Source organism: Lathyrus oleraceus, chromosome 7 (genome assembly GCF_024323335.1).
Source record: "Lathyrus oleraceus cultivar Zhongwan6 chromosome 7, CAAS_Psat_ZW6_1.0, whole genome shotgun sequence".
Classification (NCBI taxonomy): Eukaryota; Viridiplantae; Streptophyta; class Magnoliopsida; order Fabales; family Fabaceae; genus Lathyrus; species Lathyrus oleraceus.
The window spans coordinates 15,796,548-15,821,230 of record NC_066585.1 but is presented as its reverse complement, the minus strand read 5'-3'; the positions used below and the strand labels follow the sequence as shown (position 1 = coordinate 15,821,230).

The following is a 24,683-nucleotide window of genomic DNA, read 5'->3' as shown; positions in this document are numbered from 1 at the left end:
ATGTTAAGCGATCACAAGAGCTTGAAATACCTATTTGACCAGAAAGAGTTGAAAATGTGACAGAGAAAATGGATGGAGTGCCTGAAGGAACATGATTTCAAGTTAAAATATCATTCGAGTAAGGCAAATAAGCTAGCGGATGCATTAATACGAAAGGAAATGCACACGGAGAAATTAATGATGTCTGGGTATGACCTGTTAGAAAAGTTTCAAAAATCTTAACCTTCAATTTGCATGGACTCATACTAGTGTCTTGATGGATTATTTGAATGTCACTTGTGAATTTAGGGAAATGATTTAAAATAGTCAATTATTAGACGAGGGGATGCATGCCATGTTAAATTAGTCGGGCTTCACCTGAGCCATGGATGGAGTTCTTCTATTTAATCAAAGAATGTGCTTTCCGAATGATACAGATTTAAGTAGGACATTTTCAGAAGAGGCACATAATAATGTGTTTACCATTCATCTGAGTTCATAAAAAATGTATCAAGACCCGAAGAAGAATTATTGATAGACTAGTATGAAGAAGATTATTATTGAGTGTGTAGTTGAATGTGTGGTGTGCCAACAGGTAAAGATTGAACATCAAAAACCATGTGAATTGTTGCAACCATTGGTAGTTTTAGTGTAGAAATGGGATAGTATTCTCGGGACTTTGTTGTAGGATTGTTGCATGCTCATAGTGGTCACGACTCGATCTAGGTAATTATGGATCATATAACTAAGTCAGCCCATTTTCTAGCTGTGAAAACCACATACAAGGATATTCATCTCGCAATATTATTCATTACAGAATTTGTGAGATTACATGGTATTCCCTCTAGTATCGTCTCTGATAGAAGATTCAAAATTTACTTCATTATTTTGGGCGGCATTTCAACATGACTTGGGTTCGAAGTTATGTTTGAGCCCAAGGTACATTGTACCATATCAGATCATCGGACGGGTCAGTGAAGTGGAATACCGATTAGTTTTACCACCTTTACTATCCAGATTGCATGATGTATTTCACATATCTGAATTTCAGAGATTTGTTCCTAAATCTCTTTAACCCATTCTTCCATACACCGTTAAGGTTGAATCATATCTCTCATTCTAACCTCAACTAAGTTGAGTTGTGGATCATGCAGTTAATACATTATGGGACAAGTATATACCTCTTGTTAAAGTTTTTAGGAATAATCACACACTGGCGAAGCTATATGAGAGCTAGAATTCGATACGCGGGAAACGCACCCTCACCTTTTTCAGGTAAATCTTTTAAAATTCGAGGACGAATTTTATTTAAGGGGGAGAATGTAATATCCCATATTTTCTTAAATGCTAAATTCCTTATTAAGTGAGACAAATTGAGTAATTATTGAGTTGATAAGAAATTAATTTTTAATCAATCATCTTAATCCTTACTAATTAGTAAGGAATGACAACTTGGTAATTTCGAAGAGTGGCTTTTTGGAGAATATGAGAATCAGGAAAGGGCATAATGGCCAATGCACAAGTTAAGTTCACTAATAGACAAAAGATATTACTACATATAATATACCAATTTCGCATTCTCTTTATTCTTGTTCTCATATCTAGTAAGAAGAGTGAAAGAGGGAACTTGAAGGAAGGTTGAAGACAAGAGAAGAAGAGCTTGGAACAAAGAAGAAGGAAAGAATTTTATCTCATCTCATCTCTAAATCATCATCATCTTTCTTTCTAGAGATGGGTTCTTAGATAGCTGTAGCTTTGAGGGATTTTTTTGCATGAAATTGGGTTTTAGGGTTATGCGGTTTCTTGATTTGTTTGTGAAATTGGTACTTGAAACATGATTCTTTCTATGTCATGTGTTGTTGTTGTTAATCCATGAAGTTACATTGTGTTGATCTTGTATGGATTTTGTGTTATTGTTGTATTAATATTGTAATGATTTTGTGTGAATGTGTGATGAAGCCACGTTGTTGTGGTTGTTGCATGATGTTATGTCATTTTGATGATATGATATTGTGTTGTTGTGGTTAGAAGATATATTTATGGATTCATTAGAAATTAACAAGAGTGAGGTTGTTATGTATGTCATGATGTTGAAGGAAGTGTTATGATGTGTTATATGATGATAAAATGAGTTGGATTGGAGAAATTAATGATGATAAGAAATGATAAAAACATGGTTATATATATATATATATATATATATATATATATATATATATATATATATATATATATATATATATATATATATATATATATATATATGTATATGTATATATATGTATATGTATATATATGTATATGTATATATATATATATATATATATATATATATATATATATATATATATATATATATATATATATATATATATATATATATATATATATATATATATATATATATATATATATAATGTTGAATTCATGGTATGAAATGCTTGTATATGTTAGAACATGATTGGACATGGTTTTTAGTGGTTATAGGTGAATAAGATGGGTTTAAAAGTGAGTTTTGTACTAAAGTTGCAGAGGAAAATCGATTTACCTTCCAGGGAAATCGATTTACATGCTAAATTTTCATGTTTTGGGTTGGCAGGGAGGAGGGAAATCAATTAACATGTGTGTTCTCCCAAAATCTGTTGTCAGGGAGGCAATAAATCGATTTACTCCCAATGTCAATCAATTTCCTCCCCTACTTTATGATTAATCTCATTTTTTGAAAATTCTAAGCTACGATGGGTTCCGTATAACTTATACTATGATATATATTAATTGAATGAACAATAATTGATAATATTCTATGATAATGAATAAATTTAAAAGTAAGATCTTAATTAGGTTTAGATTGTAAGTAAAGGTGAACTTAGGTTATAATGAATAACTTATGTTGGGATGCTCGGTTGTGAAAGATATCTCGGTGTGTACACAAGACGAGTAGTCACTTGTGCTGAATCATTCCATCTACGAGAGTGCCCAAATGACATGGATGGTGAATGATAGTCTAGATGCGAGTCTAATCGGCTTTGTATGGAAGGATATTATGATGGTATGATTTGTTACAATAATCACGTAGTGATTTATGAGGGTAATCACGTATTCAGGAATAACCCATATTTGTGCTTGTTCCGAGTCCGACCCTTATGCAATGCAATGACGGGATAGAAAAATCATAGAAATGGAATACTGTGACCCTTGTCTTGACCCATATAAAAGGTGTTTATTGGGGAAAGTTTTCCAATTGATGTAGAAAGACTATAACCCGTGTCTTGACCCATGTAAGATGTGATTTCTGGGGAAAGTACTTTAATTATTATGGGAAATCCGTGACCCATGTCTTGGCCTATGTGAGAGGCGCTTTCCGGGGAAAGACATTCCTAAATGTGCAAAAATCTGTGAGTTGTGTCCATATTCCTAGACATAGAATAAGCTGGGGAAATATGTCCAACATGACAGAGATCCGTGATCCGTGTCCATAGTCCCATATGTGGGATTGGTCGGGGAAAGATACTTTGTTGTTGCATTCCTAAGTAGTGGTTTACTGGGTTATATGGACCCGAGTTCATATGTTTCCATATGAATCAAGATTCCATAGATACTCAAATTATTATTCTATCGTGTGAATGATCTACTTTATAGTATCACATAGTAACCCCTTTAGAGCCGAGTTAACCCATAATATATGAGAATCTATTGAGATTATTATGTCACCCCAATTATATTGTTGAAATTCCAGGTAACTCAAGGCAGGATAAAGGGAAAAGTAAAGTCACATGAATATGTTTCAAAGACTTTATGATGTTTCTTAGTAGTTTTTGTTGTATCTATGTGTATATCCTAGCATTTTATTAGGCACTCATGTATATCATGTGCTATATATTATATATTAGTATTTTAGAAATGTATATATATGATTTCGTTAGGCACTTATGTTGTATCAATACAAATTAATGATGTGTATGATATTATTCTAGATGTATATTAAATATGGTTGTTGCAAATTACCTCATTCCCACGCTACTGAGAGCGGTAGCTATTTCCTAGAAGCCTGAGATCGAGGCCCAAAGATCTCTATAAATATCTCACTTATGGGGTTGAGAGGACCTAATCTCATTTTCACAGATACCTCATATACAAAGCTTTTCATCTCCCCACATGAGCTAGCTCTACACTATACATCAAACCCTAAAAGCTTTTGACAAATGATAACTCACAATGTGTGAGGCACTCTAGACCTTCATACTTGATTTTATTTTATTATTAAATGAGTTTGTTAGGTCAATTTAAGTTTATTTTGTTGTCTTAAATAATTTTGTGAAGAGAACAATAGGTGCTATCTTTTGTGAGTTTTTATGTGTTTGTCACATGTGTAGGAACACTTTCTGATAAGTTATAGCGCGATAAAACTGGAGCATCACTTTAACCTCAACTTTCAGCTAAGTGTCAATTGCAAATAAGGTTATAATGAGTGAATGTTCATGGAAGTAGGGCACACGTGGAAACAATCAACGAATTTTAGTGCAAATGAGCTAGAAACGAGAATATATAATATTAAGCACTACAAGACAAAATCTGCAAAAGTTGTATTGTGCAGAATGGCGTGCGTTGTGTCTGGCTGCGCAACAGCCCTACAACAGAACATGTTGTCCCCTATAGTCCAGAAATCGTACTACCTAGAGCTGATTTAAATGCACAGAGAAAGAATATGTTATGATTAATGGAACAAAACTAATGAATATCCACAAGGTTTGTGATCTTATGACAAGACAAGACGGTAAAAGTTAGGGTATAAAAGGAGCCTCTTGGACGAAAAAGAAAGAGGTTCAGAAGTTGAAAACTTGAGAAACACGCTAAATAATTATCTTACTTAAGAATAAGAATATTGGACCACAGTGAAGAGTTATTTCCTTCCATCCCCCATTGAAGAAGTGATGAGCATCTTAGCGTGACAAAACTCTTCTCCCGTTGATTGAAAGATTGTAAGGAGTAGAGTGGCATACTTAGGTTTACTTTTTATTTTCATTTGTGTTTAGAAATGTCGAATGTAAGAACTTGTGTTGATGTATTTCTTTTGCTCATCATGAGTTAAAAATCTATATTTTGAGCAATGCGAAGTTTAATGAAAATCAGTGTTTTGTGTTAACATGATGTAATTTTAAATGATATATTTTGCTATATGAAATAATGATATACATTTGTTTCTTTGACTCATCACTTTAGAAATAGGTAAAAGTTGGTTAAGGGTTGAGAGATTGATTAATCGACGGACTTCATAAGCAAATGTGGTTGAAAATAGTATGATAGAAATATTCACTAGATTAGGCACTTAAGAGATAAAGGACTACAGCCATATGGGAAATCGGGAAATGCAAAAATACATGCTTTAATGTTATTGTGAGACCTCGAGATTTGTTCCCCCGACTTATTATGTATGCCTTGATGTTGTATACTTATACCACTAGATCATCTTCAGCCTCATATATCACGACAGATATCATCACACACACACAAAATATGTACTTCATTAGATGTATCATTCTCCAACATGCCTTTTACTATTGATTTAACTTATTTATGTTCACATATATTTTATTGTATTTTAATCTGCACCTGTGACAAACCAATATTACTGTTATCCTTTTTGCTCATGACTATTCACAAGATTTTGAAAGAAGAATCAATTTAATTTATCACAATCTATGTGAGATCAATACTCTTACTTTTACATCACTCGTTACTATTTGATTGTGCATACTTGTACATAACAATAGTTCACACACCAATAACCCTTAATTACTAGGGATTATCATGTATTGTACTTTTAACAAGTACACAATTCATAAAGATGAGTCTTGTAATCCATCATAATGATTAGGGATGGGCACAACTCGCAAACATGTTAAAAAACAACTCAATTGAATAAGTTTGTTGAAAATGAATAAGATCATATGGATTGGATTGGACTGAACGGGTCATGATGAAGAAAAACACATTATACCTAAACTCGCCCGTAAAAAGTAACTTATAAAAATATGACTTTTAACTCACTTTCAAACCTAACTCCCTCTTCAAATTTGTTTTTACCTTTTTTTTCTTCTCTCACCTAAGATACTCATAACCTCTCTATCGTTAACACATTCATCTACCAAATCTCTCTAGAATGATCAATCACTTAAAATAATTATTATATATTTTTTTAATTGAGTTATCGATATTATCAAAACTAAAAAACCCACAATGTACAATATATTTTGGTTAGCCGCTAGTTATATTGAACATAAATAATTTTATTACCAAAATGAAGTTAATTTTTGCGTAATCAAATTACATTATAGACACTAATAATTATTACAAGTAAAACAAATTGTAACGGATCACTCCCCTCCCCCTCTAAAAAAAAGAAGACAAAATAGACGCACACAACCAATTGTTAATTGGTTCAACCATGATTGCCCTTGAACCAATTGTTAATTGGTTCAACCATGATTGCCCTTGAATTTGGTTGAGAAGAGGGTACGATCTCCCACGACTCTCATTGTTAGAAGATTAGAATTATTTGATGTCATAATTTATCTCCAAATCAAATTAGTCGATCCAATAGATCGGATATTAATAATGAAAAAAATAGACACACACAAAAATTATCAATACCATTAATTTTTATACATTTAAATCTTCCAAATTATATTAGTTAATGATATTCAAAATCATGTTTATTTATGTTGAATGTATGATGGATGACTTGCAAAACTTTCTTTATATTTAAATTTAAATTATGTTGTTACCAAAAAGAATTAAATTATTTGACCAAATATTTATATTATTTTAAGAGTTTAATTGAAATACACTAGAAAACGATTTTACTCTATCAGTTAATTATAGACGTCGGATATTAAAAGAAGTTTGACTTTTATTTTAAAAATCTATAAAGTGATACAAACGGATGATAGTGATGAATCGACGGTGTAAAACTTTTTACACGAAATATAGTAATTAATCTCTTATTTTTGTTGTAAGATTTTGTATTTTGTGTCCAAATAAAATTTGGTAAATAAAAAAACAATTAGTAAAACAAGTAAAAAAGAGATTAAAAAGTATTCATGATGGAATCTACTATAAGTATTTAAATTAGATAAAATAATCCTGTCACGAAACTTTAGCAAGTTTTTCATATGATCAAGTTTATAGCAACGAAGAAGAAAAGCATATATAAAAAAGAAAAAGAGAAGAGATTTTCCGATAATAACTAATTGATTCATTCCGTAGGCATAGGTTCCGGTTTGACCCTATCCGTCGTATCATGACGAGAACCCATCATCATCATCATCCTAAACTCTTCAAAATCAATCGTTCCATCACCGTCGCTATCAACGCCGCCGATCATTCTCCGGCACTCCGCCAACGAGCATTCTTCCCCAAGGCTTCTCATTACCGTATTAAGCTCCTCCGCCGTAATCGAACCGTTCCCATCCATATCAAAAACAGCAAACGCGTCCTTCAAATTCTCCAAGATCTCATCGGAATCAACGCCTTTGGTGTTCAATTCAATGAATTCTTGTAAACTAATGCAACCGTCGCCGTCGCCGTCAACCTCGCGGATCATGTTGTTGAGTTCTTCGTCGGTTGATGGCTGACCTAGGCTTCCCATGATGGATCCGAGCTCGGAGGCAGAGATCTTGCCATCGCCATTGACGTCGAATTTCTTGAATACTTGTTCGAGTTCACCCGCGAGACGAGCGCGTGAATGCACGGAGAGTGATGTTGATCGTGATGGCGTTGCTGATGACGATGGGTTACGGTTGAACAATGATTTCATGGTAATAATGTGAAAAATTAATCAAAATTTTCTCTGTGATGAATGAATGAGAAATTGAAATGAGAGAAAGAGATTGATTAATTAAATTTGTGTTATGTTTTTGTGAACAATGTTGGTGTGATTAGGCTATATTTAGAGATGTTAATTAAAATTAGGCGTGATTGCAGCATGCTAATCGCAACGGCGTGAAAAATTAGCTAAACCACACGTTATTATTTAACAACGTTCTATTAGATAGGTTGAAAGTTATGGTGTATAAAATAAAACTTGAAAAAACCACAACACAATTTTCACAATTTTGAAAAGTTGGAATAATTAGAAGGAAAATAGGTTTTGAGATAACTCGTAATAAAGATTGTTTATAAAGTCCAATTTAGCCGACTCAATTAATAAATATATAACAACATTAGATACACAGAATATGCATTCCACTTATTTATTTTCTTGTTGTCACAAATATGAACTATTCTTTTTTTTTTTTTAAGTTAAGTTGAAACTGCATGATAATTATAATTATTGACACCCTTACATCTATGATTTGTCCTATGTATTTATGTATTTATGCATAAAAAATGACATATTTTTAAAGTGTATGATTTTTGGTATAAGTGTGAAGGAGATAGTTTGATAATTCAAGTACATTTGAATTTATTTTTTTTAATTTTGAAGTTGAAGAATCTGAAAACTTTGTGTCAACATGCTCAAAATAAAAAGGAGACCGTTTCATTAAATTGTCATTGATGTTGATTTGACCGTTTTAGGAGCACCATTTGTTTTTACTTGTTTTGAGGGTGGTTTCAAATTTGTGATTTCTAGAAAGATGATTTTTCTCAGGTGCTCTTTAATGTGCAGTTTCATGTTGTTATCAACTTTTGATAGTCTCTCTTGAATTACTTCTCATTCAATCATGATAGATATATTCAATTTACCATCTGTCATCATACCATCATAATCAAACTAGAGTCTTTCAAGTGCATGGAAACCTCATCCATACATATGAGTCTATCAAGTTCCATCTTCTTTGAAATTACACAAACACATGAAATATCGTACATCTCCCTAACTGTACAACCACACTTTTAACTATCTTAACATGTTTTCAACATCATTCGACATATAACTCTTTCGTAGAAGAATTTATTATCATTCCATACATCCAATATGCTTTACAATATTACACCAGCTTTGACTATTTTTTCATTTTCACCCTTGATTTGATTGATCACTACCACAGGCTTAAGTCTACTTACATTTTTTGTTAAGTGATATCTACGAAGTAATGTATATGACGTAGGAAACACCTTTAGAAACAAATTCATCAGTGTGGTATCGTGATTTGTGACAATTACTTATGGCATGCTTTCTTAGTCTTTCAACATAGTCTGACACACTTCTAAAGTCCAAGTAACATTGTCCTATTTTTCAATTTCCAAAAATACAAAACCAATTAAAAAAGTCATTTATCTAGAAGTAACACCAATAATTTCCACAAGTGGAAGTTTCTACATGTTGGTCGTATATGTTGAATCAATTATGAGCATAGTGGGAAACATGTTTTCACAAATTGATGGAATCATTATGAGCCCAAAATATACCTCCAACGGTTTCTCCATTCTCACACACTTTGTACCTAAATACATAATGATTATCATTCAAAAATTTCAATAGTTGTTTCATTTTAGTTCTTGGACCTCTTATCGGCTTATTGTTTCAGGCACAAATATTGTATATTTGAAATGTCTAAAAAATTACAAAGCTTTTTAAAAAATTCTAAAATCTCTAATGCGTTTTGTGAAATGAAATATAATAGTGTACATGGCTAATATGGTAAAAACATATGGGATATGAGGGTGTCAAGTAAAATTTGGGGGTGGTAGAAGAAACTTCTCAATTTTGTGGTTATTTCATTATAGTTTTTGTTCATCCCTAGTACTCATAAACTATTACTTTATGAGAATTTATTTTCCCACCTATATAGGTTCTCCTTAACCCCTGGCGAAAAGTAAAAAATGTCATCAATTTTCGAAGATGTATCTCCGGATGCACCGTTTTCCCATAAAATAAGGCAAACGGGTGAGTGTCTCTCATTTTTCCAAATTTTAATTCGGAGATGCATCTCTGTATCTGTTTTAGAGTATGTTCACAGATGCATCTTTGGATTAACTTTTATTTTCAAATTCAGGGGTTTTTCGACAAGCTTTCTTTATAGGTGGATTGTATCTACTTACATTTGTGCCCAAGCTTAAAAGTATATAATAAAAAAATTTAAGGTGGATTATCTCTTACATCAGATTAGTATCAGTGTATTATACAAGACGACTACACAAGTTGATACCTTCATTTGTGACCGACCTTGTTGCTAAAAGGTTGGAAATTATATTGATATACAACCATTGGGCACCTATGAATAATCTTCATATTCAATAATCTGGTTAGATCAATGATTTAATATGAAAATAACAATGATATACAACCATTGGGCACCTTAGAATAATCTTCATATTTACTCTTGTGTTATAGATAAATGTATGACCCTTTGCCTTGCACATTTGTCCTCCATTATCTATCAAGTCTTCTTAAGGGTCTGTTGAACTGTCTTCTAATATAAGATATAACATCAGATATGCTTTCTTCATTAACATTTTCATCATGATCTTCCTTCTCTTAAGTGTTGGATACAAAAGCTACACACTTGTTCGTTTTTTATGATCTTCCATTTATAGAAACTTCAAAGGTTTGAAGAGAGCCAATGAGTTTATCACACTTCAAGTTGTTTAAATCTTTAGCTTCTTCAATGGTTGTTACCTTCATGTTAAACTTCTAAGAAAAAGATATGAGAATCTTCCTAACCAGTTTTTCTTTTGACATATTTTCTCTTAGAGCAAAAGAATTGTTGGTTATATCAAACTATCTAATGTTGAAATCAAATATGGCTTCATCTTCCATCATTCTCAAATTTTAAAACTTAGTTGTAAGGAGTTGTAGCGTTGACATCCTAACCTTGGATGTGCCTTCATGAGCAATCTTGAGAATATCTTAAGCTTCTTTAATCTCAATACAAGTGATGATTAGTCTGAACATGTTATTTGTCAACACCATTGAATATAACATTCAAGGCTTTGTAGTTTCCAAGAGCTTCATCATTTTCATCTTTGGACCAATCAACTTCAAGCTTTAAGTTTGTTGAATCATCTTGAGATATGATCAAAGGATGTTTCCAACATTTAACCACAAGCTTCCATGTTTTGTTGTATATGGATTTGAGAAAAGCAACCATCCTGGCTTTCCAATAGTCATAATTTGTGTCATCTAAAACATGTGGTCTGTTGACTGAACCTCCATCCTTAGTGTTGTCTGTTTGAATAGAAAATATCTTCCATGGAGTTCACCTAAACAGAATAGGGTGCATGCTCTAATACCAATTGAAATTTTGTTTCTGAGGGGACATATTTTGGGACAAATGATCTAACTTGTTTAACCAGTATGACATAAATATAACAACACCAATAATACAATGCAGAAAGCAATAAAATAACACAAGATATTAATAACTTAATTCAGTGCAAACAACACTACATTTGGAGGGCATTATACCTAATAAAGGAAATTCGCTACTTTAAATTTGCACAATTAGTGTTATAGGAACACCAACCCCATGATGTTCAATTCCTCTTCCTAATCCTAATTACTTTTTATTTAGGACTCCCCATAATATGAGAACCCCCTCACTTTCTCTCAATCGCTAATCCCAAGTGATCAACTTCAATAACAACAATATTAAATGTTGAATTTACAACACAACTAAGACAAACCAACAGTTATGCCAAGTTACTAAAGCAATAATGTGGTGTACACAAACAAGATCAGACATTAATCCTTATGATGTGAGTGATAACATTAGCGTGGAATACAAGTAACAAGAGACTCAAAAACCCTAGCTCAAAGACTTTAATCCTAGCGCATAAAACTTGTTGTCAAACATGAGATTTGAGTCTCCTTATATAGCAATGCATTATGGGTTTTTCTCCTTTGGATTTTTTATTTAATTTCGTCTAGAATAATAGCTTAATCTGTTGGATTTGATTTGCTCTATAAATATCTCCAACAAAAGACATGATTTGTTATATTTGAAATTCAATTTTTAATCTCCACTTAAATTTGATTTGATCTTTAACTTCTGTCAAACAAATCACACAAACATTTCAAAACAATTTGCAACAAATCTGATTGAATCTTAATTATAAATTTTGCATATAACAATACACATCACAATCTACTGACAAAGGCCAGTTGTTGCACTGCACACATGTTGAAACATCATGTTCCACATGTTGAACCAGAACATCCAAATTAACTCTCTTAATGAATTATAAATCTTCTATGTAGAGTGAATTTTGGATTAAACAAATCTGAATCAGAACTACAATAACATTTGTCTATTGTTAGAGACCAGATGTTGCAGCACACATGTTGGAACATCGTATTCCAAATGTGTCACTTATTCACCATAAACAACTTGAACATATTTCATGTTGTTTTGCATAATGCAGTCAATCCAAAAGGAATAATAACGTCACATCACGGTCGCAATATAGAGTGGCACGATCGTGATGGGCCAACTTTCGGTGCTTTTTCTGACGCGTTCTGATGTATTATTTTTGCTATAAATAGGCTTTTCTGGTACATAACTAAGGGTTATGTGTTTTTTACTCTAAAGTGAAGGAAATGAGTCCCATGAAGACAATTTTGAGAGCATTATAAGCCATTGAAGGCCAAACTCTTCAAGGATTCCATGTGCAATCTCTTCGCAACTCTTGGTATTTTATTGTATTACTATGAGTGGCTAAATTACTCTAAATTAGGTTTTGCCCGATGAACTTGTTTTGAACCGGTTGGATTATATGTTTAGTTTGATGTTTTATGAACAATTGAAGCTATATTTTCTATTTAATTATCCTTATTATTAATGCTTATTATTTGTGGACGCGTTGATAATACGAGCTTAGTCGAGTAGGGATTACTGACCCTAAGCCTATAAGTCTGAACTAGGATAATGAATCTACTTTAGCTGATTGAATATGGGCAGGAGACCACTAGTAGTGACTTTTGAATTAATGCATAATAATAACGCCTAATTTCACTTTCGTCGACCGAATAGGGATAAGAAGTCATTAGTATAAATTAGTGAATTATACACCAAAATATTAGGTGCAATGGCTTTATTAATTCATCCTAAAAATATAACGACTTTACCATTCATCTAATACACTAAACATCAACAGGGGATAAACAAGGGATTCACAGTAAAACCTAGTCACTTTTCTCATATTGAATTTAGATCAATAATTTGTTTGTGCTTATATTAGAAGAATGTTCAACAGACCCTTAAGAAGACTTGACAGATAATGGAGGACAAATGTGCAAGGCAAAAGGTCATACATTTGTCCCTAACACAAGAGTAAATATGAAGATTATTCTAAGGTGCCCAATGGTTGTATATCATTGTTATTTGTTTGTGCTTTAATAATCTATTTCTAATCTGGTTAGCTCAATGATTTAATATGCAAAAGGTAATATAACCTTAATCTCTTTGTTATATGTTTTGTAAATTTTACTTGATATTTTTATTGGTATCCCAATAACTTGTTTTAATTCATTATACATGTCCTCTTTTGATTTTGTTATAGAAAAGCTAATGAATAATACATTTGTTTTGTATTTCCTCCAAAATGAACCCTTGTTTTTGTAAATTGAGGTCAAATACACACTCCAATATTTCCTTTTATTTGGTGAATTTTTATTTTTAAAGCTTATGATTTTTGTTAGGTTATCAAAACACATGTTCTTCTTCATACATGTCGTCATTACTAGACTCTTCTTCAGACTCATACTTTTCAATGAAAGTCATTACTTTGTTGACACTTTATTCTTCCCTTTCATCATCATATTCAGACCAAGTAACTATAAATTCCTTTTTTTGTTTCTTTAGAAAAGTAGAGAATTCAACTTTGAAGAGACCAAATACTTCACATTCAAAACATTTTGGTCATTTTCCTTTAGAATAATCTTCATATTTACTCTTGTGTTAGGGACAAATGTATGACCATTTGCCTTGCATATTTGTCCTCCATTGTCTGTCAAGTCTTCTTAAGGGTCTGTTGAACTTTCTTCTAATATAAGCTATAACATCTGATATGCTTTCTTCATTAACATTTTCATCATGATCTTCCTTCTCTTAAGTGTTGGATACAAAAGCTACACACTTGTTCGTTTTTTATGATCTTCCATTTCTAGAAACTTCAAAGGTTTGAAGAAAGCCAATGAGTTTATCACCCTTCAAGGTGCTTAAATCTTTAGTTTCTTCAATGGTTGTTACCTTCATGTTAAACTTCTAAGGCAAAGATCTGAGAATCTTCCTAACTAGTTTTTCTTTTGACGTCTTTTCTCTTAGAGGAAAAGAATTGTTGGTTATATCACACTGTCTAATGTTGAAATCAGATATGGTTTCATCTTCCATCATTCTCAAATTTTAAAATTAGTAATGAGGAGTTATAGCCTTGACATCCTAACCTTGGATGTGCCTTCATGAGCAATCTTGAGAATCTCTTAAGCTTCTTTAGTCTCAATACAAGTGATGATTAGTCTGAACATGTTATTTGTCAACAACACTAAATATAGCATTCAAGGCTTTGTCGTTTCCAAGAGCTTCATCATTTTCATCTTTGGACCAATTAACTTCAGGCTTTAAGTTTGTTGAATAATCTTGAGAAGTGATCACGGGATGTTTCCAACATTTAACCACAACCTTCCATGTTTTGTTGTATATGGATTTAAGAAAAGCAACCATCCTGGATTTCCAATAGTCATAATTTGTGTCATCTAAACATGTGGTATGTTGAATGAACCTCCATCCTTAGTGTTGTCTGTTTGAATAGAAAATATCTTCCCTGGAGTTCACCTAAACCTAATAGGGTGTCTTCTCTAATACCAATTGAAAATTTGTTTATGAGGGGACATATTTTGGGAGAACTGGTCCAACTTGTTAAACCAATATGACATAAATATAATAACAACAATAATACAATGCATAAAGCAATAAAATAACACAAAATATTAATAACCCAATTCAGTGCAAACAACACTACATTTGGAGGGCACTATACCTAATAAAGGAAATTCACTACTTTAAATTTGCACAATTAGTGTTATAGGAACACCAACCCCATGATGTTCAATGCCTCTTTCTAATCCTAATTACTTTTTATTCAGGACTCCCCCTAATATGAGAACCCCTCTCACTTTCTCTCAATCGCTAATCCCAAGTGACCAACTTCAATAACAACAATATTAAATGTTGAATTTACAACTCAACTAAGACAAACCAACATTTATGCCAAGTTACTAAAGCAATAATATGGTGTACACAAACAAGATCCGACATTAATCCTTATGATGTGAGTGATGGCATTAACGTGGAATACAAGTAACAAGAGACTCAAAAACCATAGCTTAAAGACTTTAATCCTAGCACACAAAACTTGTTGTCAAACATGAGATTTAAGTCTCCTTAAATAGAAATGCATTATGGGCCTTTCTCCTTTAGATTTTTTATTTAATTTCTTCTAGAATAATAGATTAATCTGTTGGATTTGATTTGCTATATAAAAATCTCCAACAAAATACATGATTTGTTATATTTGAAATTCAATTTTTAATCTCCACTTAAATTTGATTTGATCTTTAACATCTGTCAAACAAATCACATAAACATTTCAAAATAATTTGCAACAAATCTGATTGAATCTCAATCATAAATTTTGCATCTAACAACGTACATCGCAGTCTACTGACAAAGGCCAGATGTTGCACTACACACATGTTGAAATATCCTATTCCACATGTTGCACCAGAACATCCAAATTATCTCTCTTCATGAATTATAAATTTTCTATGTATAGTGAATTTTGGATTAAATAAATCTGAATTAGAACTACAATAACATTTGTCTATTGTTAGAGACCAAATATTGCAACACACATGTTAGAACATCGTCTTTCAAATGTGTCACTTATTCACCAGAAACAACGTGAACATATTTCATGTTGTTTTGTATAATGCAGTCAATCCAAAAGGAATAATAACGTCACATCACGATCGCGATATAGAGTGGCGTGGTCATGATGGGTGAACTTTCGGTGCTTTTTCTGACGCGTTCTGATGTATTATTTTTGCTATAAATAGGCTTTTATGGTACATAACTAAGGGTTATGTGTTTTTTACTCTAAAGTGAAGGCAATGAGTCCCAGGAAGGTAGTTTTGAGAGCATTATAAGCCATTGAAAGTCAAACTCTTCAAGGATTCCGTGTGCAATCTCTTCTCAACTCTTGGTATTTTATTGTATTACTATGAGTAACTAAATTACTCTAAATTAGGTTTTGCCCAATGAACTTTTTTTGAACCAGTTGGGTTATATGTTTAGTTTGATATTTTATGAACAATTGAAGTTATACTTTCTATTTAATTATCCTTATTCTTAATGCTTATTATTTGTGGATGCGTTGATAATATGAGCTTAGTCGAGTAGGGATTACTGTCCCTAAGCCTATGAGTCTGAACTAGGATAATTAATCTACTTTAGCCGATTGAATATGGGCAAGAGACCACTAGTAGTCACTTTTGAATTAATGCATAATAATAACGTCTAATTTCACTTTTGTCGACAGAATAGAGATAAGAAGTCATTAGTATAAATTAGTGAGTTATACACCAAAATATTAGGTGCAGTGGCTTTATTAGTTCGTCCTAAAAATATAACGACTTTACCATTCATCTAATACACTAAACATCAACAGGGGATAAACAAGGGATTCACAGTAAAACCTACTCACTTTTCTCATACTGAATTTAGAACAAATCTTCTTTTCATAAAATAACTTAACCCCCCAACCTTTACTTTTTTTTATACAATCGTAGTTTGGCTAAATAGAAATTCTTATGGATACGTTCTTTATTTTAATACTTTGACACTATCCGTACACTTGCCGAGAAGTCATCAGCTGACTTGAGCATTTAAGTGATAATCTTGTAGATACCACCTATTATGAAAATACCAAAAATACCACTCTAAAAAATTACTTCTCTTAATTCTTATAGTTTTGTGAGAGAAAAAAACTCTGAAAAAGCCAATAAAATAACAATCATTTACTTTTTTTTATTTGTACAATCGTAGTTTTGTTAAATAGCAATCCTTGTGGATACAATCTTTATTTTTATTACTTTAACACTATTCGTACACTTGCCGAGAAATCATCAGCTGACTTGAGCATTGAAGTTTTAACCTTATAGATCATTTTCGCTTACTGAAGACATCAATCGTCGCACCAAAAATCTCTTCCACCGCGCTCATCAATGACGTACTACACAATTTCTATTCCACACCATAATAATATGATATTTCAGTGACATCCTATTTGTTTCCTTAGTAAGAATGGGCATTTCTTCATATAAATCTTGGAGAAATTTGTCTGACACCTTACACATTATACCTGACATGCATACGTATTTTCATAATACCAAAAATACCACTCTCCGAATTTACTTCTCTTAATTCTTATAGTCTTGTGAAAAAAATTACTCTAAAAAATCCAGTAAAAAGCGAAATATATTGTAGTTTACATAAAAATCTTAATAGAAACACATTTAATATTAAAAGGAGAATTTTGGGGTTTTAATGGATATTTAGCTTTGGTTAAAAATCCGATAAAATTTTATACCAACTTTATTGAAAAATCTGGTGCGTGTTTTGTCCCTACCAGAGATTTTAAAAAATCCGATGTATGGAATTTTGAGCCTACTCCCCAAATATCTTGTGTCATCTATAAATGATGATGAAATGTCTTCTTAGAATTAAGTAAAGTTCAAATTATGTTAAGTAGTGTTCATCTTATGTTGATGTAATAATACTCTTGGTCATGTAATGTTAAGTTAAAGTCTCAACAAAATAAAATAATTCACTATAATATAAATTAATTCACTACATCATAAAATAATGTCAGTAAGGTATGGTCTGAGGGTCCTTGAGGAAACCCCTCATCTGCAGGAACAACACGATTGTCAATTGTATCAGCTTGATCAAGCACCTATGTATCAACATGAGCAGACATATTTGTATCAACCTCTGGCTCAACATAATTAGACATTATGACACATGCCTCTTCATCGTGATCTATGAAGCGACCAACTCTACGACAAAGAGTATGTGGTATGTGAGTCTCTCTGATCCTCCCGTAGTGAAAACCAATGGAAGTAACTTTATTTGCCCTAGTGACCAAATGATTGTCTCCATCATCTTCGCCATCTCCACCAGAGCTCTCTGCTACATCCCTCATAGGTTTGTTGCTTAATCTGGATATAATTTTACCATATTTTCTTATCCTCATCAAAAAAAAGATTAAAAATGAAATGTTTACCTACCGAATATTTAAAAAATTCGATAACACCGTACATATTTACATCATTTTAAAAAATTCAGATGTCATCCTATGTTTTTATCGGAATTTTGAAATACTCGGTGTTATCCTATACATTTTTACTGAACTTTTGAAAAATCTAATTCAAACCAATGCATTTTTACTCGCCTTTTAAAAACTTTACCGTCAACCATACACTTTTACTAAACTTTCTAAAAAATTCAATAAAAACTCATATTTCAAAAACCGGAGATTCTACTAATCCTGTAAAAAAAACATTAAATATTTTTATTTTTACTCAATATTTCCTAAATACAGTAAAAAACGTTAAAAACATAAAAAAAAAAACTACTTATTTGTAAATAGACAAAATTAAAAAAAAATCCAAAATGATACAATATTTAAAAAAATCCAAAATATATGATTTTAAAACAATTAGATTTTCCGCTTAAAGAGTATATTGGTGAAATTAAGAAGGTGTATGAGGTGACAGGTATAATTTGCATGTCTAAGCATAAAAACTTTAAATATTGCATTTTATATATTTTTTAAAAGCCCAGCCCATTGTTAGTGCCACGTAACATAGCACGACACAGCGTGCGCCTTACTGAATGAATCTTTTCGGGTTGGGTTGGGTTGGGTTTTGTTTCTCACTTTCTCTTCATTCATCTGTTTCAACACTCCAAAAAATATATTATTATTATTATTTATTTATATCCGTTTCGTCTTCCTCTCTCTGAATTCTCAGATCAAACCATCTTCTTCATCAGGTTTCTCTCTCCCAAACTCTCTCACGATCCTATTTTATCCTCTATTTCCTCCGATGATTTCTCAATTTTTATTACTATTTACTTCAATTGCCACTTCTTTATTGAATGATGATGATGATAGTGTTTGCACCGCTCTGTTTTCTACGGTTCCAGCGATGTTCTGGGTTTTAGGGTTTCCTCAATTGCTTGTTTTTTTCCTTCAATTTTTGATTGATTTCACTGCTTGATTCATGATTCATGAGTTCGGTGGAAATTGCTTGTTAAGTTTACGAATCTACTATACTAGTTTACTCAGTTACTTGTGTTGTATTATAGAATTTTCTTTCTATAAGTTACTCATGTTCATGTTTACTCTCACAGGAAGCTTGGAGACTTCACACTCTCGTGTTTCAATCCACACAATACAAAATGGTATGCTTCCCATTTTGTATACAAAATGGACTAGACATGATAGGATTAGAAATAAAAATATTAGAGAGTGTTGGGGTAGCACCTATAATAGAGAAAGAATATGGCGGAAAATATACTTACGTGATTTAGGTATGTAGAGAGATGGCCGGGAGATTCTATGGTAAGGAGAGTATATCAGATGGAGACAAATCAAACAATTAGAGGAAGAAGAAGATCTAGAAAGACTATAAGAAAAATTATTAAGAAAGATTTTGAGATTAACGGTTTGGATAGAAGTATGGTCCTGGATAGAGCTTTATGACGAAAGTTGATCCATGTAGTGGGATAAGGCTTGGTTGTTGTTGTTGTATTTTCTCTCACCTCGAATGAAAAAACACTTGCGCGGAATGCATTTTATATAATGTCGGATACATTATTAAGCTTTTGCTGTCAAAATAACATCTCTCCCAAGATGTTTTGTTGTTTTTTGTGTTTATGGATAATTTATTTCATATCCTATGTTGTCCTGGAATTATTTCTTCTTGCACCATCAGCAATAGCATTACTCATGCTTTCCTCTTCCAACTTTGTGAACTAATTGATTAATATTTTTTTTATAACTTTACTAGTTGTATGCATTATTGATCTTATGATTGTGGTGATATTTGTTGCATATTACAATTTAACTACTGCTTGTACACTTGACAGTTTTTCGAGGGATATGGATATCACGGGACATCGTTTGAGCAGACATATCGATGCTACCCTGCTTCTTTTATTGAAAAGGTTAGCATGCCTCTTAGGCATCTATTTCTAATATTAATGTTGTTAAATAGCCGCTATAGCAGCATCATACCACTAGTGTAGCTGAATTTGGACAAACCACTATTGTTCAGTGATACGCCATTTAGTACAAATGATGTCAAATAGCGGCAATAGCTGCACTATAGCACTATTGCATAGCGGAATTTTAACGATATGCTATTTTCCGCTATCCGCAATTGACAATACTGTAATTTTATGCACTTAGATTTTGAACATGTTTAGGGACAGTTAGTTCCATCTTGATTGATCATTGGGTTTTATGCTCATTGCCACTGTTAAATGTACTGTGTCTGTGTTACTAAACCCAGGCAGAAGTTATTTCTTATTTCTACATATTTTCAGATATTCTTTCCGGTGTATATCATCTGCAATAGATGGGAGATTATGTTAGCGTCCCTATCCATTAATTAGGTAGTGTTTATCATAAAATTAAAAAAGCTTTTTGTTGGAGTGGATACACACTCTGACCACAAATAAGAGAAGCCAAGTTCAATTCCTAGGAGGCATCATTGTTGGAATGTTGCCAAGTCCAACGGGTTAATTCTTGCGAGTCTATGTGTTCGAATTGATTATTAGTCCCATAGCAGGTCCAAAGGGTCTAAGTTGCGCAGATACCTTGGTGGACCCATTGGAGAGCCATAATTCTAATTATGGTGGGTTATGAATAAAATAATCTATATTTGGTGAATCAATCATGATGAAAATAAAACTGTATAACCCAAAGTTTATAGTTGTTCAGGGAAATTAACATTTACTTTAGAAAAATGGAATTATGGGCAGAATTGTCAACTTGTTAATGCAGATTGAAATCCCATTTTGATCGAAGGTTAAAAGTTATTACCTCTCCATATTTCCATAAATACCAGAAGATATTGGTAGACAGATTTAGAAGATAGTAGAAAATGTAGAATGTTGAATCATGAAATATTAAAAGTAATGAAAGAAACTGAAGATACTCAATCAAAGTTGCTTTGATCTATAAAAGCAATTGTATGAGGGCTCTAACATTCGTAATGTTTAAACCAAATATTTCATAAAATCATCAAACAGTCTTGAAGCGTGAAATGTCAAATCTGAAGAAAAAAAACTAAAGATATCCAATTGAAGTGTACTAATCTCTAGTCTTTTGTAGTTAACATGGGTCATGACATTCATAAAAGTTTAAATCAATTATTTTTAAAAATACTTCTAACTTTTGTTGTCTTATTATGCTTTGCATATCAATCCTGCAGCCCCAACTTGAAAGTGGTGACAAAAGTAAGTTTCAATGTCCATGTTAGCTCTTAATTTTTGGAATAATTTGTTCTATTTGTTCCTGTCTAATATGAAAATTAAATTATTGTTGTGCTTCAGTTATAATGCCGCCATCAGCCCTTGATCGTCTAGGTTAGTTATGCCACTGTTGGAATGCTATTTATTTTGTATTCTTTTCCAGGTGAATATGTGTCTTATTTATGAGTTTTCAATACTAATCTCAAGTCTAACTTGCAGCATCTCTGCATATTGATTATCCAATGTTGTTTGAACTTCGTAATGATGCTGCTGAGCGAGTTTCTCATTGTGGTGTTCTGGAATTCATTGCAGAGGAAGGCATGATATACATGCCATACTGGGTAAGTATTCAAAAGTAATTGTTTTTGAATATGCTTGTAAGCTTGTTTCACTTATGGTTCTCCTCTGAGTTGACTTCAATTGAAATGCTCTTCATGGATTCTTTCAGATGATGGAGAACATGCTTTTACAAGAGGGGGACATTGTAAGAGTGAAAAATGCGACACTTCCAAAGGGAACATATGTTAAGTTACAGCCTCACACAAAAGACTTTTTGGATATTTCCAATCCAAAGGCTATGTGAGTCAATGTTATTTAGTTTTAGTTTAATAAAGCTATAAAATTTCCCAACTTAAGAATACCTCTTGCAAGGATGTAATGATATAGCCCAAATATGTTTCTCCTTCCATTTATAAGTGAAGCATCCTTTGAAAATCATGTTTCAATGACATTCATGATGCTGGATGTCATGTTGGTATAGAGATTGTTATCGTGGCCCACTTTCACCCAAAATCCTAACTTAAGTGAGTAGGTTCATTTTTCCCTGTAACCAACCTGTATTTTTTGTTTTAGACAGTTTTCTTGGAAATTGTTGGTTCAGTGCTAAATTTCAAATTTCATTATTGAGTTATTACAAAAAAATGCAGTCTTACGTTATTTGCTGGCTAGCTGGTTTCATGCCTTAAACCTGCGACCTTGAGTCATGCAGCGGCATAACCAACCGTTGTATACTTAGCCTACATTTATTCCTCTAGCTCATAAAAATAACCATCTCACTACTAGATACAATGTACAAGATACATGGACACCCACACACAATGATGTATACTATAGAGTATGATGCCTTGTTGGATATTTTTTGCGTCCATGCTCCTTAACATGCTCTATGCAATATTAGAAGTTGTAAGAACTAATCATCCCATAGAACTATGGTTTCGAACTAGATTCGGTAACAAGTAGGAATTCCTGTCCACCAGGGAAGTAGTCGTTTCTTTTTGTTTTTTTAATGGTTTTGGTTGTTTTAATTCTATCATCACAATCTTCATCAGCTCTGTATTACTTTCAAACACTGACTGAAGTTAGATCTCTGTAGATATTTGACTTTTTGTTTTTGCAGATTAGAAACTACTTTGAGGAATTTTTCCTGCTTGACTACTGGAGATAGCATTATGGTGGCTTACAATAACAAAAAGTATTATATTGATATTATAGAGAGCAAGCCTGCCAATGCTATAAGCATCATTGAGACTGATTGTGAAGTGGACTTTGCCCCTCCCTTAGATTACAAGGAACCTGAAAAGCCCGTTCCTTCACGTTCTGCTGGAAAGGCACCAGAAGCTGGTATGACTGACTGATCTTTGTCATTTTGCTCTTTCTGTCCCGTAGGATATCGTCCTTTTTTTGTGTGTTGCATGCTGCTATATTGGTATTGAAGTTTGTTACAAGAGGTTGAATTCATAAACTCCTAGAACAGGATAGGGCTCTTCACTATTAATAAATTTGCCCGATAAGGTTAAACTTGCACCAGAATCTCAGGTTTGAGCTTTGATGATAGCGGAGGGTGATTTTTGTTTAACCTTTGTTGATGAGGATACTCTGCAAAATGGTCCTGCCTCATTTGCTTTACATGCTCGAACTTGATAGTCTTAAATGTTGTTAGCGAGTATTGTTCCATGCCAGTGTTGACAGATTATTTTACAATATGATTGTTTCACTTTTTCATATTTTTATTTCACTGTTTATTTTAATTAAGGATACATAAAATCTTTAAGAAGCATGAAGTTAATGTTTGTTTTTGTAAGTAAGCTACACAAATGTTGGTTGGTAAATTAGTTTTGTAACTATGTGTCATTCAAGTTGAAGGTCGTGTGTACACTGAAGTGATGCTATTCAGTGTCATTATTAATACTTTTCTATTATCAAGACTGACACCTCTTGTTCATCCTTACAGATAAAGAAACCCCTGCTGAAGCTGAACCCAAGTTCAACCCATTTACTGGATCTGGGAGACGCTTGGACGGAAAGCCTTTGAATTATCAGCCTCCACCAGTTTCTTCTTCAGGGTCCAAGGACAAGAATCCCAGTGTTCCAAATGTTAATTCACAGTCTTCTACTGTTTCTAGTTCAAAAAATAATGCTCCTCAAACTCAAGGAAAGCTTGTGTTTGGGTCAAATCCAAATCGCAGTAAAGAGACTGAAAAGGTAATTGCCACTTTCTAACATTTAAGTAAGTAATATATGCATATCGTTGCACTCAGATTCCCCTTATCCTTTCAGCAGTAGTTGATGATGGACTGATAAGTTGTTCATTTTCTCTCTTGCAGGCGCCAGCTGAGGCAAAACCAAAACAAGAGACCCCCAAAGAGAAAGAAGAAGATAAATTTCAGCCTTTCACCGGGAAGAAGTATTCTTTAAGGGGTTGATTTTTATATTAAATTATATACACTTCTAAACTTTTGTTTAAAGTTATTTCGCCTTACTGTGCATGAATCCATGTCTATTGCAAAACTCGAATCTTTATTTGTTTATTGTATTATAAGCAAAAGACTGACCGGTAGATTCCATAAAAAATAACAAGTTGTTTACCTGGAGCTTAATTTTTCACCCATGGTTCTTAAAAACCTCATCTGTAACAGGTAGCAAGAATTCAGAGCATGGTTTTTAAGAAAACAGTGTGGGGGTTAAAAGTAGTTCTCAATTATTATTATTACTTGTGAATGAACACATTCATTATGTGGAGCAAAGAGATGCAGCCCTTTATTTTAATGGATCTTTTTCTTTGGAACAAAGATCATGTGTAGATCTAAAGTGAAACCTTTTGCAGTTTCATCTTTTAGAAAGTTTCGCGTTGCAGAATTCCATTGAAGGAAAAAAGGTAATATA

General features: G+C 32.6%; 2 protein-coding genes across 2 annotated transcripts; one reads left to right on the top strand and one right to left on the bottom strand.

The window, feature by feature from the left end:
* Positions 1-7,074: 7,074 nt before the first annotated feature.
* Positions 7,075-8,042, bottom strand: LOC127106731 (probable calcium-binding protein CML25). The gene has a single exon (XM_051044035.1). It carries the CDS (start codon positions 7,793-7,795, stop codon positions 7,235-7,237), a length of 561 nt encoding a protein of 186 aa, XP_050899992.1. The 5' UTR covers positions 7,796-8,042; the 3' UTR covers positions 7,075-7,234.
* A 10,838-nt stretch (positions 8,043-18,880) lies between these two features.
* Positions 18,881-24,404, top strand: LOC127105249 (uncharacterized). Its single transcript, XM_051042420.1, has 10 exons — positions 18,881-19,034; positions 19,395-19,445; positions 20,133-20,210; positions 21,482-21,506; positions 21,603-21,635; positions 21,741-21,862; positions 21,970-22,100; positions 22,918-23,141; positions 23,752-24,002; positions 24,125-24,404. Exons 2-10 carry the CDS (start codon positions 19,443-19,445, stop codon positions 24,221-24,223), a joined length of 966 nt encoding a protein of 321 aa, XP_050898377.1. The 5' UTR covers positions 18,881-19,034; positions 19,395-19,442; the 3' UTR covers positions 24,224-24,404.
* Positions 24,405-24,683: the final 279 nt, after the last annotated feature.